The sequence below is a fragment of the Microtus oregoni genome, unplaced genomic scaffold (genome assembly GCF_018167655.1).
Source record: "Microtus oregoni isolate MIOR12 unplaced genomic scaffold, Mior012 000013F_ref0000133, whole genome shotgun sequence".
NCBI classification, from domain to species: domain Eukaryota; kingdom Metazoa; phylum Chordata; class Mammalia; order Rodentia; family Cricetidae; genus Microtus; species Microtus oregoni.
This window is the reverse complement of record NW_024543072.1, coordinates 37,607,640-37,625,725: the sequence shown is the minus strand read 5'-3', so window position 1 is coordinate 37,625,725 and position 18,086 is coordinate 37,607,640. Positions and strand designations below refer to the sequence as shown.

The 18,086-nt window shown below is 42.6% G+C and overlaps 1 protein-coding gene and 1 non-coding gene across 2 annotated transcripts in view; one reads left to right on the top strand and one right to left on the bottom strand.

The window, feature by feature from the left end:
• Positions 1-4,247, bottom strand: part of Klhl20 (kelch like family member 20) — a 49,153-nt gene extending 44,906 nt beyond the window's left edge. The window contains exons 1-2 of the mRNA XM_041662631.1: positions 4,125-4,247; positions 3,147-3,210 (exon numbers count right to left, since the gene is read on the bottom strand). Coding sequence (XP_041518565.1) covers positions 3,147-3,169 — 23 coding nt within the window. The 5' untranslated portion in view covers positions 3,170-3,210; positions 4,125-4,247. The remainder of the gene's footprint in view (positions 1-3,146; positions 3,211-4,124) is intronic.
• Positions 4,248-6,240: 1,993 nt separating this feature from the next.
• Positions 6,241-6,373, top strand: LOC121455488. The gene has a single exon (XR_005975511.1). It is a non-coding gene; the product is annotated as a small nucleolar RNA SNORA13 (small nucleolar RNA).
• Positions 6,374-18,086: the final 11,713 nt, after the last annotated feature.

Sequence of the window (18,086 nt, the reverse complement as noted above, 5' to 3'; positions counted from 1 at the left end):
TCTCAAATCAGTTTACTTTAGTATTCTACTCCTGAGAACATGCAGCTTTATTTTCACACCTGGCTTCTTTCATTTAACATAATGTTAACAAACTTCTATGAAGGTTGTTGTTAATGATAGGGTGTCATTTTTGGGGGTGCTAAATAATAGTGCGTGGGTGTGGTGTAGACTTACTATTATACTTTCTCTATTCAGTGGACACTTCAGGTGAAGTATCTATTCATGTCTGTGTGCTGCAATAAACATGGCAGGGCAGGAATCTCTCTGATACAGTGATGCCATTTCCTTTGGATATGGATATCCAGTAACGGGACAGCTAGCCAAGTGACAGTTCTAGTGTTACTTTTTGTTCTGTTTTTAGAATTTTTATAGTGTTTTTTATAATGGGTAAAAAAAACATATTAGGAGATAGATTAATTACTTTGATTTGATCATTACACATTATATGTGTGTGTATTAAATTATCACACCTTACTGCATAAATACATACAATTAAAGAGAATGTTAAAACTACAAAAGACCTGCCCCTACCTAGGGAAAAGCTGGAAGCTGCTCACTCAGACAGTTATGCATTGATCATGAGGGGTCATGGCTGCTATGACGTCATGCATTAGGTGCGATGGGTGAACGTACAATCTGTAAAGAAGATGAGCATGCGTCCAGATAATCACAATAAAAAGAGTTACTTCTATTCAGTTTCTTTAGCAGCAGCTGAGTACAGGCCTAGCACTGCCTTACAGGTTTTAGTAGAAGGGAAAGATAGGGATGTGCGACCAAAGCTTAATGTAGGCAGCATTAAGTGAAGGTAAGAAGAGTGGGCAGGCTGGCCTATGTAGGCAGCATTAAGTGAAGGTAAGAAGAGTGGGCAGGCTGGCCTCTGGCCAAGCGAGGAAATAAAGAGCTGTAAGTCAATAACTGGCGGCATTAGAATTATACAATATCATTTTGAAGAACAGTATATACGATGTAATAAAAATAAGACAAGCAAAAAGGCTCCTCAGACTGAGTGATTAAGTGAATATTTTATAAAGAAATTACTAGTAAACTAAAAATATTGCCGTAACCTGACTTTCCTTTATAAAATCGCCACACTGAGGAGATATAGGCACAAAGCCTCACCCCTAACCTAGAAACTATTTGCAACTGAGAGTTACTGAGAGAGGAAAAGTCAGTTTTCCCTGAGTCTATCAACCACACTCCAAAGTATGCTGGCCAACACCAAACATACAGCATTTTTCTGTTATTGTTGTTGTTGTGTGTGTATGTTTTAAGACAGAGAAAGAACATGAAGTTGCATGGATAGGGAGTGGGGAGGTTCTGTGAGGAGTTGGAGGAGGGGAAGGAATATGATCAAACTATATCATATGAAAAAAAATTAAATAAATTTAATTAAAAATATTAAGTTCATATTTTACCAATTACTTAAGATAAAACATTTACGGCAACTGAGGATGAGGCAAAATCAGTGGCTTTTGTAATCATGCTAGAAAATGAAATGGTGAAGCACTTATTATTGTGTAGTTGGCTTCTCCCAGTACATGTCTTACATGATTCGTATTGTATGGTAAGATGTAAGGAGGGTAATGGAATGTGTCACCTCTATGATGTCTTTTCATTTGGACGTCTTAAAGCATCTCTGAACATTTACTAATTCTAAATATCACGGCAGATACACCAATGAAGTTAACAGGGCATTAACAGTTAAAAGCCATAAAAAAAAAGCTGATAAATCAACAGCAATCTGGAAAAGGACATATATTCCTACTCCTCTTACTTGAACTTGATCCTGAGATCTAGCTGCCTCTGCCTGCAAAGTGCTGAGTTTTACAGGTCTGCACAGTCATGACCAGCCCTTTTTCTAGTTCTAAGCCCTGTCCTTATCCTGTAATTTCTCTTTTCTTAAAAAGTCTGTGATATCTTTGATGTTAAGCAATATGACAAAATAGGGTTTGATAACAATAATATGAGTTTAAACAATGAATAAATAGAACTGACTTGTTTCAATAAAGATTCTAGTATAATTTGTTAGGATGGACTGAGAAAAGGTATTAGTAAATTCTAGAGGCAAGAGAACCTGTAATTGCACAATGTTTCCTCACACTTCTATTTTCCTACATCTATTTTAGTCCTCAATCTTCCCTTTCATGTAGCTTCTTAATAAACATAATAGAGGGGCTGGAGAGATGGCTCCAGAGGTTTAGAGCACTGCCTGATCTTCCAAAGGTCCTGAGTTCAATTCCCAGCACCCACATGGTGGCTCACAACCATCTATAATGAGAGCTGGTACCCTCTTATGGCCTGCAATTATACATGCAGTCAGAACACTGTATACACAATAAATAAATAATTTTTTAAAAAAAAAACAAAAAAAGCCGGGCGATGGTGGTGCACGCCTTTAATCCCAGCACTTGGGAGGCAGAGGCAGGCAGATCTCTGTGAGTTCGAGAACAGCCTGAGCTAGTTCCAGGACAGGCTCCAAAGCCACAGAGAAACCCTGTCTCGAAAAAACCAAAAATAAATAAATAAATAAATAAACATAATAGACTACTGAACACCAGTATGATAACCAAACCATAACTAGGAATGCAGTACAGTATCTTAAAAATATTACTTTTATTTGGCAACATAATCTTCTACATTATACAGGGAATTTAATTTATAATAAACACACAAAGCATCACAGTACACTTATCGTTATGTGTAACAAAAATTACTGTGCAAAAAAGCAGATTTAAGTATTCAGAACCAAAAAATTCAAACTCTCTTTAGAAACCTAACTCCAACATTTCATTAACAAGTTGCAGAGTGTGTTGGTACACACTTTTAGAGAAACAGAGGCAGGTGGATCTCTGTGAGTTTGAGACCAGTCTAGTTTACAAAGTACATTCCAGGACATCCAGGACTACACAGTAAATTCTTGTTTAAAACAACAACAAAAACCAAGCAACAACAACAAAAACCAAAACAAACAAAAGAAGCTGCGAATTTCTGACATTATTAGTTTTATTTGAAACAAGAGTGATTAATTCCAAGCAGGATTTAGTAAGGATTGTGAATAAAATAATTTTAAATGATGCACCGTTAATAGCCACTAAACTTCAAGTAGTGAAATCAATGTTTTTTTTTTTTCTTCTTAAATGGCTTACCTGCGCATTGGCTTTCCTTCCATGCACCATGAAAAGTATTCTTCACCGTATTCTAAAGCCGTACCTTAAGCAAGAGAAAAGCAGTAACTTACTAAAAACTTTCTGATTTCTCCAGCAACTTTCATAATCATTCCACTCATTTCGTCTATAATCAAGAATCTTGCATCCCGATATAATGTTTGTCCAGACGCACAATCATAACGGAAAGCAGTGTCTTTAAGATGACCATCATTAATTGAGGATGCTAAGTCGATTGATTATATGGAGGGTGAGGCAAAGTGTGAAAGTGGAAATGATAGCTAGTCGGTTTTGTCTCTGTTCGAAAAGCGCTTGGAGTCTCTCTCCTCTCTCTCTCTCTCTCTCTCTCTCTCTCTCTCTCTCTCTCTCTAACTTTGCCTTCAAGTGTATTTCCAAAGCAAACACTAGATACCCAGAGCAGTAGTAATTTAATGAGTGGGATAGGAACACTGGATCTGAAGGCTAACTTGTTCTGAAGTGACAGGGGGCAGGCCGAGGCATTTGCTTTTAAAAACAATTCAGTTTCCAACCAGCCCGGACAGCTTGAACAAGGGCAGGGAAAGTACAGCGCCAGACTAACGCTCTCCCAAGCAATCGTCTTACTTCCCGAAATACCGTCCACCACCAGGATCTCGCTGGCTTCCAAAGGTAAAATGGGAGGCATTAGTGCTCACTCCCTCAGAATCCCAAGTGAAGCTGTCCAGGATGCGGAGCCCTAGCGTCCCCAGACAGCACAGCACAGGTTTCCCCTGGCGGCAAGACACCGGCAAGTAGCGCAGTCTGGCGCCCCGCAAGGCCCGACCCAGGCGCCTCAATAGTCTCTTTTCGGCACAGACTGACAGGCGACCTACAAAGAGCTGCCCTAACCCCACTGGGCAGTTCGGCAAGTTGAGATCACAGATCTGCGGAGCGAGACCTGGAGCCCTGCTCTCCATCCCCTGCTCTAAGGCTCTGACTTACTGGCTTTGACACTTTTTTCTCTGCGGCACCTTTCGCTGCCTCCTCCGCCCTCTCTGTCTCCACCTCTGGCGCCGCTAGCGCACGGAGGATGCGGCTCCCGCAGCAATTTCCTTTCTCCGCACCCGCCCCTATCCAGAAGCCGGAAGTGGTCCTGTCCCTAAATCCTTCCCGCCAAACTGCCCATGTTCGGGCAAGTGGTTCCGTTCTGGGTCCGGAAGTAGCTGCGCCGCTCGCTATGTGTTTCCCAGTACTGGAACCGTTAGCATGTGTCCGGATAATTTATTGATGTATTTAAAAACATCTTTCTTCTTCACCATCCCCTGACATGTTTCATAGCAAAAGCAATATAAAGATGGAAATAGTTGCCGGAAACTAGGAATTTTGATTTGCTTGTAGCTGCGGCGTTCCCCCACCTCCGCCTTTTTTTTTGGGGGGGGGGGGGGGGACGACAAATGTTGTCCATGATTGTGGATTGAATTACCACATGCACACAAGGAGTTGACTAGTTTCTGTCAGTCCCCTACTATGTGCAAGTCTGAGGACGCTACCACAGGTACTTTACCCTCTAGTTTTTCCTCAGCACAGTTTCAAGATATTGGAGTTTAATCCAAGATTCTGATGGCGTCCTTTTTCCTTAATTTAGATGCTTCTTTGGTGAACTCACTTTAATCCTAAGAGGAAAAACGCTTTTTGTATTTTGTTCCAAAATTTTCCTCAATAATTGGTCGTCTTGTTTTTACAATATATTTAGAAAGCAACCAACGAAATAGTTAGAAAGTGAGGGTTACAATTTTAAGTATATCAGTAAAAGACTGTTGCTGATTTGTTGAAAACTATAGTAGACGTAACTAAATTTTTTTAACTGATCTTTACATGAAATCTACAGACGCTGCAGTTGTTTTTGAGAGGAAATATACCTTTTATTAATAAACTTGTAGTTGGAGATGATTGGTCTTCAATACTGAAGGATTTATGACCATCATTCTTATTTTGCTGATGGCACCAAAGCATTAGATAACTTGCAAGGGCACCTGCAAAGCACCCTTTTGGAATACACAGCATGTCAGGGTTACAGCCTGGACTTACGTTGTTTGTTTTGCCAATCTGGTGGCTATCAAATGGATTGGATGTACATTTCTCTGATCAATTGAAACGTCATTTTATATGCGCAGCTGGCAGTAAGGTTTCTTTTGTGTGAATTGCCTAAAAGGCATCTTCAAAGTGACCCTTAGAGTCTCCCAAAATATGAATTATAATTTTATAGCTATAAATTTCGATAACGAGGTATAAAAACCACTAGGCAATGCTAGTAACTAAAGATGGAATTTTAGTCTATGGCCAGGGAAAAAAGCAATAGTTTCTATTCTTGAAAATTTATGATTCATTCTTCAACCCACTGTAATCTGGCTTATGCTTCTACTTCTCTCTTCAAAGGGGAGCAGTTCGGTGTGAATCAGCTCTTCCTGTTTATGTTAAGACCTATCAAACTATACATAGAAATAAGCATAATCAAAACCTGGTATTTCCAATTATTATAGAACTCCTACAATCCCACTAGGTCTTCATCTTTGGGGATCATGAATTTCTAGTTGAAAATATACTTAAAAATTGGTTTTACAGTATGTGAGACAGTGGTAACAATTAATACTTTAGAGACCAATGAGCTTAACTTTTAGACTTTCAATTAGAAATAATATCTTGTTTGTCATGTATGAACTACATAGATCCCAAGGTTTAGGTGTAAACAAGACCCATGGGATTCTTGTTTTGTCAAGTACTCATTCTTGAGGAAATAGACACTGTAAAGATAAATAAAAAAGAAAGGTGAAGTGGGTACTTCTTGGCAGGCCCTGCCAAGGTATGCAACTAAGCAAACATGGCATGTGCAATAGAGTTAATGCAAGACGTTTATTGGGGGAGGGAGAGAGTGAAAGGCCATATTGGAGTGGTGACGTGAAAGAGGAGGCAGGCAAGCAGTCAGACAGACAGACAGAGAGGCAGAGAATAGGGAAGGGGAGCAAGAGACATGAAAGGCAAGAGAGGAAAGAAGAAGCAAGAGAGAAAAAGAGGAGGCAAAGAGAGGAAAAGGGAGGCAAAGAGATAAGAAAGAGGCAATGCCCTTTGTGTTGTCCATTCGCCTTTGGTCACTAATGAATGTGGTGTCAAAAAAGGCATAAATTAATGCCTTGTAGCCTTTTTTTACCCTGGAGTTTGGTATCTTGGGTGTAGGAGCTGCATGAGTAACAGAAAATCTATTGTAACTTGTGTATATGGGTGAATGTACTGCCCAACCCTGGGAATGTGGTTTCTTTTAACTGGTTCTTACTCATTTGGCAGGTGGGTGTCTGAAGCTGACCAGCACCTCCAGAACGACACGTGGGAGCTAACAGGTGGCTTAGGGGTGTCCTTAATGATTTGGGAATTTGGTCTTTAGAAACATGGATGACTTAAATTTTCTATGAGGTGTGTCAGGACACTGCATAGATGAATGTACACTTTGTAACAAGGCTATGAATAAATATTTAATAAGCTGCTTTGGAAAAAAGAGACAAGAGAAACAAGAGACAATAGAGGAAAGACGAGGCAAAGAGAGAGCTGTACCTGGCGGGCACTTTTAAGGGTTGTACATGTCACACAGCTGATGATGGAAAGGCACCTGGCAACAGGTGATGATGACGTAACTACGGCAGCAGAGGCAGGCTGCTGCTGTGGCAGGAACAGACAGACATTATAAAATTAAACCACAAATTACATGATTGTTTAGGTACAATAGTGGTATAACTGAAAATTACATACAGGATGCTAACAAAATAACTAATAGGGAACCCAAATCTGGTCTCAGTGATAGGGGAAGTATGGTTAGCAGCACTTAAGATACCCTTCAACATTGTTTGACCCTGTAATTGATACCTTAGTCATATCCTTTTCTGCTATTGTGATGTATTAAAATATATTAAGAGGGTGGGCTGTGTTTTTCCAGCATGAGATGTAATGTTGTTTGGTCACTCCAACCAAAGATGAATGACCTCAGCAAACTTTTCTTTATAAAGTCCTTGGGCATAGATATTTTGTCATAACAACACAGAGAGCCCTATGATGGGGAAACAGAAGACCTGGGTCCTGGTGCTGATCTCATGATCTCAAGCAAACCCTTTATCATAACCTCAGTTTTCTTACCTATATGATGTTTCATGTTCTGAATGAAACATGTTCATGTGATAATGTTCTGAGTAGAGGGTTATTTTTAGAGGTTGAGGATATAACTCAGTTTTTAAAGTGTTCACCTTGTATACATGGAGTTATGGGTTCAACCCCCAGCAAAGTCCTATTGGAAATTCTGAGGTTGTGCTATGTAACAAAACTTTTTCTGGGGTGATGGAACACATATGTCTACTCACCCTAGATAGGGAGCCCATTACAGACCATAGTACGGGTATCACCAAAGTCCACCTTGGTGAACCAATGAGTTTTATTGAATTACTTACAGCATATGAGTAGGGGGTTACTTACAGGAGCAGAAATGACTCAAAGACAGCTGCATCACCAGCATGAGTGACAGCTCACAGAGCTGGGAACCTGGAGTACACTGCAGAGCCTGTGGGCAGCTCAACAGGATGGAGGGTTGGTGTAGGAGGTTCTTCTGTATTTGTGTTGCTTTCATTGGTTAATAAAGAAACTGCTTTGGGCCTGGTGATAGGGCAGAACTTAGATAGGCAGGGAGACAGAACTGAATTCTGGGAGGAAGGCAGAGTCAGAGAGAGCCAATATAGAGCTGAATCTTTCCCAGTAAGCCACGACCTCGTGGTGAACACAGATTAATAGAAATGGGTTAGATCAAGATGTGAGAGTTAGCCAATAGGAGGCTAGAGCTAATGGCCAAACAGTGTTTTAATTAATACAGTTTCTGTGTGATTATTTCAGGTGTAAGCTAGCTTGGTGGCCAGGACCAAAAGCAGGCCCTCTCTCGTTCAACAGCGGGTGTCCTTTCCAGGAGCCTCAGTTGGTCTAAATCTCTTCAAGGCATCTATCTGGTTAGAAAAACTTTTTTTTGTAGCTTTTCTCTTCTGAGAGTCTTCTTTGTAACTTAGCTTTTCTAAATCTTTTTGGCATCTGGGCTCATGTAAGAGTCTTCTTTGCAGCTCAGTTTCCTTTTCTTCCCCCTTCTTCAGGCAGGGAGGGGACTAGTGAATCTGGTCAGTTTCACGGACTTCCTGAAGCTATTTTTGGGTTGTTTACTGCTTGAGGAGCTTCCCTGTAGGATGGAATGTTTCAATCGCTCATGAAACTGTTGCCCAACAGGTTACAATGAAACTAGTGTGGCCTCAAATTGGCATGACTAGGCTGGGTCATTATACCCTACAAAAGTCAAATGTATTTAGAATATACAATATACAAGTAAGAAAATACCGATGCATTTCTTGAGTGGAAAAATACCTCTTTGACTGAAGGGATCAGGATCAGCTCTGGACATCCCAAGACAAAGTTCTCAGCACAAAGGAAATTTATTTGCCCTAGAGAGTCAAAGGGCAGGGAATAAGATGATAAGAGTTAGAAGACGAGGGAAGAGGGAACGGGAACAAGGAAGAGGGAGATAAAAGGACGGCTTCTGGATAAAGAGAGACAGACATGGCCTATAGAAGCATGGTTTATAAAGGTTAAAAGAAGGGGGAACCCCCATAGTAGGATTGAAAGACCCTACAGACCCCCTCCTCAAAACCCGCAGCTAGCATGCTCCGGGGGAACGTCCTGTTTGCTTTAAAAAAACTCTCTGGATCAGCAGCCAGCCTGCTCCCGTAAGAACATCCCATGTGCCTGACAGAGCAGGAGATAGAGATAGGAAGACTGCAAGGCAAGATGTCAATAAGTTAGGATACCAACAAAGCAGGTTAGCTATAAGATAGGAACAGGATGACTGTTGCCAGGCATCCATGCTGAGAGAGGAAACCATTCATGTCCCCGCCTCATTCCGATAACCACGCTTTTGCTTCTGTAAACTTGCTTTTTGCTCTTCCCTATAAAAAGACCTCCCCCCAGTCTGCAGGCGCGCAAGTCCTCCGAAAGACTTGCTGCCCGCAGGTCCCTGTGTTTACTCAATAAACCTCTTGCTAATTGCATCCTGTGGCCTGGCCTCAGAGTGTCCTGGTTCTGGGGTCTTCATCAGAGAGGAAAGGTCCTCTCTGAGGGTCTTTCATTTGGTGCGTTGGCCGGGAATTGAAGACCCCCACCCAGGAGCTGCCGACCCACCACCGGGAGGTAAGCTGGCCAGCACCGATTCGTTAGTCTGTGTCTGTGTCATTTGTGTTCTTTGTTAAGCTCTGTACGCTCAGATCTGAGTGCTCTGAATCTGGCGAGGTAGAAAGGAACTGACGAGTTCGGACTTTCCCTCGCAGCCTTGGAAGACGTTCCAGGGGCGTCTGAAGCCTTCGGGGCTCAACCCGTATAGGAAGGATCTGGTTGGAGGAGGGAGGTCCGGACTCCCATAGTCTCCGTCTGAAATTTTGCTTTCGGCTTTGGCGCAGCGCATCTGTGTTATCTGTGTTGTCTGTGTCTAATTGTTGTATTCTTGGGTTTAATATGTTCTTTGTTTTGTATATCTGTTTGTACTTGAGTCTAAATCTGGTACCATGGGGCAGTAAATAACCATCTCTTTGACCCTAACTCTATGAAAATCCAAAAGGAACGCTGACAGTCTGCCCCTCCTTTACTTCTCTAGGCTGTACCTTGCTGACGCTGTGCTGCTGAACTGCCCTGCTTGCTGTTGCGAGGGGGAGGGAGCAGGGCTGTGATCTCCTCCGGCACAGCCTGGAGCCAGGCCTAGGTGGGGCAACCAGCTCCAGCTCTGAGCAAACTTCTCAGCAGGACTTAGGGCGGGGCATGGCAGCATCCCTGGCCCAAATCAGAGAAGGGGACAGCCATGGCCCCCCCTGAAATCCCTGTGCTGAGAGTGACGTCCTCCCTTGCTGACCTGAAGTCCACCAGCACCGCATGGGAGGACTGGGGGAGGAGGGCTGCCTTAGACAGTCCAAGGTGTTCCCTCCCCCTACAGCCAATGCAAAGGTCTTCCCAGCTGCTACTGGCAGTGTGAGGGCTAAAGAGGAACTGAGTTGAGGCTTCCAGGTGGCGGACCAATCCTGACCTCACAAGTTCCCTGGAGGGAATGCCTCCTGGGGTCTCTGGAACCCCATTCAGAGAAAAGCTGCTAGATTGCTGCGAGTACTGAGGTGGGGTGTGGGAAGCTTGTGCTATACAACTAGGAGCTCACTGTGGACCGGAGCTGAGGCTGAAGCCAGGTCCTGGGAGGATCCCCAGTGGGGTTCCCTGTGGAGAAGGCTTGTTTTCCTTGGAATATAAGGTGCTAGAGACTGAATGGCAGCCCCCATCTGCAAATGCCATGTAAAACCTTGTGCCAAAGATCTGTGGCCCTTGCCCAGGGGAAATAGCTGGTGCTAGTGCCAGGGTCACGGAACTAAGGCCTCCTGTGGAGACACATGCCAGCCAGTAGGGTCCAAGCTGGTGCTAATTCCTCCCCACAGGACCCAGTAAGCCTGGGAACCTGCAGTAGGCTATTTCTCTGGGGTAGGATACCCTATTAAAAAGCAAAGGTCCCCTAAAGAACCTGGACCTTTCCGTTTTGGCAGTAGGGCAAGAGATTGCAAGTAAATATCCCTGTGGCTGTTGGTAAATGGTGAATGTGGATTCAGGAGTGGTAAGTAGTGGAGTAAGCTGACATTAAAAGGGCCTACCAGCCCTGATAGCATCTGTCTTCTGGGGATGCTCTATACCAGTCATCATGTGCTGCATCCAGGGTAAAGGCCAATGGAGTATATACAGCAGTAAAAAATAACGACATCTTGAAATTTGCAGGCAAATGGATGGATCTAGAAAAAAAAACATATTGAGTGAGGTAACCCAGGCTCCGAAAGACAAATATATGTATTCACTCATAAGTGGCTTTTAGACATCAAACAAAGGGAAACCATTCTACAGGCCACAACCCCAGAGAAACTAGACAACAAAGAGGACCTTAAGAGAGGCATATATGTATCTACATAGGAAGGTGAAAAAGACAAGATATCTTGAGTAAATTGGGAGCATGGGGGTCATGTGAGAGGGTAGAAGGAGCGAGGAGAGGAGAAAGGAGAGTGGGAAAAATGTATAGATAAATAAAAACAATGAAAAATACATCTGTTGTTCCCTTGCAACACTACAACTCCCAACATCCCTCTGGACTCCAGCGCACGGCAAGCGCGGGACACATTTCCCAGAAGCCTTTGCATCCTCTGTTAAAGGACAAGCCACAAGTTCGCCCCCTTTTTTATCCCTTCCCTTTGTCCCTTCCTTTTACTTTTCCTAGTGTGTTTTCCCCTCCCATTAAAAAGTGTACCACGTGGTACCGCCGCGTGTCTGTGTCTTTTCTAGCGTAACCCTCGTCTAACCCGCAGGAATTAAGAACAACCCGCAGAAATTAAGAACAACAACCTCGAGCTCAAACTAGACATGCAATGTGTTGTTTTTTACCCTTTTCTTGTAAAAATTTTGTTATTAAATGTCTGTCATTAAATATATTATTTTTCTGTTATTAAATATAATACTGAAAACACAAAAAAAATAAAAAAATAAAAATTGGGAAAATTAAATTAAGTCACTTTAAAATAATGTGCTTATAAAAACTACAGATTGTTGGTTTCTATATTTCTTACTATGCAGTGTGTCCAGAGGAAAGTAAATTCCCAGCTCTGTTTAGATGGATGCAGGACTACACTGTCTTCAAGAACTATTGCTGTAAAAGGCCTGGCACAGGGCCAGGGCCATATGAATAGCCCAGCTGAGCTTCTAAGCCAGCACATGTTTAGATCTGAATTTAACACTTGTCTGCTCACAATGCTTGTGATAAGGTGGGGGCCCCGAGTTGCCCCACATGGCAAAGATCTGCTAAAGCCTCTCACCCCACTACGATGGCAAAGGGGGTGTTACTGAATGATGAGGTTGAGTTAAAATGGACCTTTGGCTCTTTATAATGTTTATGGCTATTTAAAAAAAAAAACATGGCGAAGATTCTCATTTATTATTAATATAAAAAAGGTGCATTTTGGGTTGTTTTCAGATTCTGTCTATGATAATATAAAGGATGTCACTAAGTTTTTAAGGTAATATGTTATCTAATTCTGAAAATCCACCATGCTAATGTTCAAAGTAGCTGTAAGCGTAAATTGTCAAATGATATTTTTAATCTTGGTCAGTTTTACAGAAATAAGATAAAATCTCAGAATTGTTTAATTTACATTTCCCTGATGATTAAGGACGTTATATTTAAGCAAATTTTAAATATCTTTCAGTCATTTCAAGTTCATTTGTTGAGAATTTACGGTTTTGGTCTGTGACATAATTGTACTGAAATATTTGTTTTTATGAGGATTAAGCTTCTAAGTTCCTTGTATGGTTTTAAAATAATTGATAAAGATACCTTTCCTATTCTACAGGCTGATATTATGTTCTGTTAATTATATCCTTTGTTATACAAAAAGCTTCTCAGTTCTGGAGATTTTAATTACTGATTGTTTCCTTTAATGTCTACGCTACTGAGGCTATGTTCAAAATTCTATTTATATTGTTGCCCTTATGTTAAGGTCTTTGTTTGGATTTCAGTTTTGTGCATAGAGATAAATATGGATCTATCTTCATTCTTCTACATGATAATGTCTAATTAATTCTTAAAGGGAGAAACTGACAGTCAAAATGCTGGGCTCATGGCAAATTTCAGGGGGGGGGGGCTGCAAGGCACCCCACTAATTCGGCCAAGGTAAGAGAGGTTCTCCAGGGGCCAGTTAAAATCTGTGTTCCTTAAATGATTAATAAAAGTTTACAGGCATTTTACCCAACCTCTGAAGGTCAGCAGACAGCAGTAGCCATGGCCTACATAGGACAGGCAACATCAGATATAAGAAAAAGTTACAGCAAGTAGATGGGTTACAAGATTATACCTAGTAAAATTTGGAGAGACAAAAAAAAAAAAGTTAAACGAGAGAGAGAGGCGGGAAGCAAAAGAAAGATAGGACTCAGACAGATAAGGAGCCTGGGCAACAGAAGATCAAAGACAAATGAAGAGGGACACTGGAACTGAGTAAAGAATACAGGGCTGGAGAGATGGCTCAGTGGTTAAGAGCGTTGCCTGCTCTTCTGGAGGTCCTGAGTTCAATTCCCAGCAACCACATGGTGGCTCACAACCCTCTGTAATGAGGTCTGGTGCCCTCTTCTGGCCTGCAGGCATACGTGTAGACAGAATATTATATACATAATAAATAAATAAATATAAAAAAAAGAATACAAACTGGACACCTTACGAACTATAAATTTGGGAAAAAGACAAATAAATGACTCGTTCCTCCCTGGTCACTTCTGAATGTATGACCAAAGCCTTTTGTTGACCAGAAGAGGGACTTTTGCTTTCCCTGCTGTTTTCAGTTCTGCAGGAGACGCAGGCTGCTTGTCCGCCTCTGCCTCTACCACGCCCTCCTCACCAGGATGACCACCTCTCCCTGCCTTCACCGCTGAAGAAATCCTCACCTCCTAGCAACTGCCTTGATGCTGTGCTTGCTCTAAAGCCTGCATGAGCCCTGACTGCTCACTCTACAGTCTTGCTCCCCTCACCCATGTCAGACTGTGATACAGCAGTCACCGTGCTACCACAGGTGCCCTCCTGTGCCAGACTACTGCTCCTGTGCTGGGCTGACGTCGATGGACTATGGATCCTACCAGCATCTGCATAAAGGACAGGCGAATGGCAAAATGGCAGGCTAAGCTGTGCCAGGCAGAGCCGAAAATGAGGGCGAAGCTTGCCAGGGGCACAAGGCTGGCGGTCCGAGCTAAGCAGGTACACAAGACTGAAGGTAAGCGGAAGGCGGGGGCAACATTGGTGGACAGGAAGCAAATGATCTGGGCCAGTAGCCTCCCTTCAGGGATGGCGGCCCGACCAGAACGCTGAACTTGTGGCTTTGATACAAGCTCTACAGATGGCAGCGGGAACGTCTATACTAACAGCAGGTATGCTTCAAAGCAATATACAGACAAAAAGGACTGACATCTGCGGAAATTTTGAGCCTCCAGAAGGCCACGCATTTGCCAAAGAAGATAGCCATCATACATTGACCAAGATTGAGACAGCCAATGTAATGGCTAAGAAGATCAGAAAAAAAAATATCATCCTAAGGTTTGGGATGGCCAAGATAATCATGTCCCATAATAGACCTGCCTTTGTTGCCCAGGTAAGTTAGGGTGTGGCCAAGACATTGGGGATCAATTGGAAATTAAGCTTACCAACCCCAAAGCTCAGGTCAGATAGATAGGATAAATAAGATTCTAAAGAACAAATTGACATAATTGGCCCTGGAGACCAGCAAAAATGACTGGGCAGACCTCCCTCCCTCCTGTCCTGTTCTGGGTTCAAAACACCCCGGCAATCGCTGCCACTAGTTCTGTTGCCTGGCTAGTTAGCTGCTGCTCAGGTATCCGCTGACAGTGGCTGACCCTGGTGATGAAATCCTGAGCTCAAGGCTTACACAGGACAGGCATATCTGCTATAAGGTGGGCTTACATCACCTTTAAGGCTCTTCTTTCCTAGAGCCAGAAACCCACAGGGCTCTGCTCATTTTTTTAGTGTCTTTTGAAGCACAATATCAGACAGCAGAAACAAAAGGCAATTCTGTTCTGTTCCTCCACTGTGTGTCTGGGACCTATTGACAGGAATTATTTTGTACAGTTTGAGATTTTTCCGGATCAGTCTGTTTTGTGCAGATAAAAAGCTTCCTTACCTCTTGACAGGTTTTGTTTTTCTACAGGAAAATCTTACTTTATTCTGTGGGGTTATGAAATGATATGGCTTTCAAAAGATAAACAGAGTGGTTTAGTATATGATAAAATGGATGTCAATGGGATGTTAAAACTTTTTTTAATGCTGTACTTACAAATGTAAAGCCTGGGTAAGGTCAGTCTCAAAAAGATATTTATGTCCTCATTGGTTGTCCTCTGGCTTTAGGGCTTTTTGTTTTGTTTTAAACATTTGTCATCCTGTATTGCATTTTCTCTCATTGTTTGTTAAAGTTCTCACAATGGACACAACCCTGTACATTTGGATAAAGCTGATGCTACAGGATGCAATGGAAACCCGTAAATGCCATGTGATGCCAGCTGGACCAAAACTGACTTCTCTGGCACATTCTCTGTAGCTGAGGATCAACACTCCTGGCGTCTACAGCAAAAGAGATTCGTCTTCATAATACTGAACTTGCCTCTTATAAGAAGGCATCCATGTGTTTCTTAGGGCTGAGTTAAGCTCTCTGTAGTCAATAGACTATTATTGCCACAGTGTTGGGTGCTATTCTCGGGTCTACAGTGGTTCACAATGTCTACCATGTAGTTACTTTCAAGCCTCATTCAGATAATTTTGTTAAGAGCTATTCTGCACACCCTAGAGATGTTCTACTATCTTCTCCCAATACTGCTCTATAAAGTATAAGTTATTTTGTCCCATCAGTTGTACTAGTTTTCATATGGCTATTGTCTGAGCAAATCTTTCAAAGGTGGTGCTCCATAACAGGAGGGGCCTGGACCTGTTGCTTTTAAAGAAAGGGAGTCTTTGTGTTACACTCAGGGGAAAATGTTACTTTTATGCTGACCATACTGGATTGGTTAGAAGATCCATGACAAAGCTTAGAGAGAGGTTAAAGCAGAGACAAAAGCTGTTTGAATCACAGCAAGGATGGTTCGTAGGATGGTTTAATAAGTCTCCCTGGTTTACAACTCTATTGTCTTCTTTGATGGGTCCCTTGATTATCCTCCTTCTGATACTCCTGTTTGGGCCCTGCATCTTAAACCGCCTGGTCCAGTTTATAAAAGACAGGCTGTCAGTCATTCAGGCCCTAGTACTGACCCATCAGTATCACATGTTACCACAACAAGATACCGAGGTTCTGTAATTGCTTTGAGTAAAAGATTTAACTCATTAACAAAAAGAAAAAGGGGGAAATGAAAGACCCTACAGACCCCCTCCTCAAAACCCGCAGCTAGCATGCTCCCGGGGAACGTCCTGTTTGCTTTAAAAAAAAACTCTCCGGATCAGCAGCCAGCCTGCTCCCGTAAGAACATCCCATGTGCCTGACAGAGCAGGAGATAGAGATAGGAAGACTGCAAGGCAAGATGTCAATAAGATAGGATATCAACAAAGCAGGTTAGCTATAAGATAGGAACAGGATGACTGTTGCCAGGCATCCATGCTGAGAGAGGAAACCATTCATGTCCCCGCCTCATTCCGATAACCACGCTTTTGCTTCTGTAAGCTTGCTTTTTGCTGACACCCTTGCTGAGAGAGGAAACCATTCATGAATGAAATGATTCCTAAAGATATTCTGCTATACTCATAGACTGGTGCCTAGCCCAGCTGCCATCAGAGAGGTTTCACCCAGCAGCTGATGGAAGCAGATGCAGAGACCCACAGCCAATCATTAGGTGGAGCATGGGGAATCCTGAAACAGAGGAGGGAAGAAGAATTACAGAACCCGGTGGTGTCAAGGACACCACAAGAAAACCCACAGAATCAACTGACCTGGGCTCATAAGGGCTCACAGAGACTGAACCAACAACCAGAGAGCCTGCATGGGACTGACCTAGGCCATCTGTATATATATATTACAGTTGTGTAGGTTGGTCTTCTTGAGAGACTCCTAGCAGTGAGGGCAGGGGACGTCTCAGACTCTGTTGCCTGTTCTTGGAACCTGTTTCTCCTGCTGGATTGCCTCATCCAATATTGGTGGAGGAGGGGGCGCCTGGTCTCATTGCAGCTTGATATAACTGTGATATCCATGGGATGCCCGCCTATATCTGAAGAGAAACAGTGGTGGAGGAGTGGATGGTGCGCACACGTGAGTGTGTGTGTGTGTGTGTGTGTGTGTGTGTGTGTGTGAAAGTGAGAAGCACTGGGAAGAGGGGAGGGAAGGGAAGCTTCGGTTGGGTTGTAAAAACAAGAAGATAAAAAAATACATTAACTTCATTGAGCATCATGTTATGTATGTATGTATGTATATATGTATTTTTGAGCCAGGGTTTCTCTGTATAACAGCCCTGGTGTCCTGGAACTTGCTCTGTAGACCAGGCTGGCTTCAAAATCACAGAGATCTGCCTGCCTCTGCCTGTCTCCTGAGTGCTGGGATTAAAGGTGTGTACCACATTATCTATCTATCTATCTATCTATCTATCTATCTATCTATCATCTATCCTTGTGTATGTGCATATATGTGTAGATGTATATTTGCCTAAAGAGGTCAGAGGAGTGTCAGCTCCCTACAGCTGGAGTTTTAGGGTGTTAGTAAGCTGCCTGATGTGGATGCCAGAACTGAACTGTGAGAGTGTGTGCTCTCAACTAACCACTAAGACGTTTTTTCAGCCTTCAAACATTGGCTTTAAGAGGTGTCCATCTTCAGCTCAAATGCCAAGCCCTTCTGAACTATCACCTCCTCTTTAACAATTTCACTGTAGAAACAGAATTGATGTTTCCCTTCACACTTGACTTCAGAACAAAGACTTCCTGGTTTTCTCTCTGCCAAATCACGTGAACACATGTACTGCTTAACAAGTAAGGTGGCAACTTCTCTGCAGGTTTTTCCTTCAGTTTTCCCCTGGCCATCCCCACCTCCAGGGCTGTTTTGAATTTTAAATTTCTGAATAAGAAAGAATCTAACACATCTAACTTCCAAGTTCCTTCTGCTTCTACCCAGTTGGCATTTGTGAGTTGTCAGGAGACAGTCAAGGTAACACTAACTATATAAACTCCCCAAATAACTCGGAAATTAGGCAAGGTATTTAGTTGCTTTTTTAAAATAGGATTCATCCTCATATTTTCAAAAAGAAATCCATTTAATGGCAAAAGAGGGGACCAAAACGAGCCATCAACAAACATACTTTGTTTTTTAT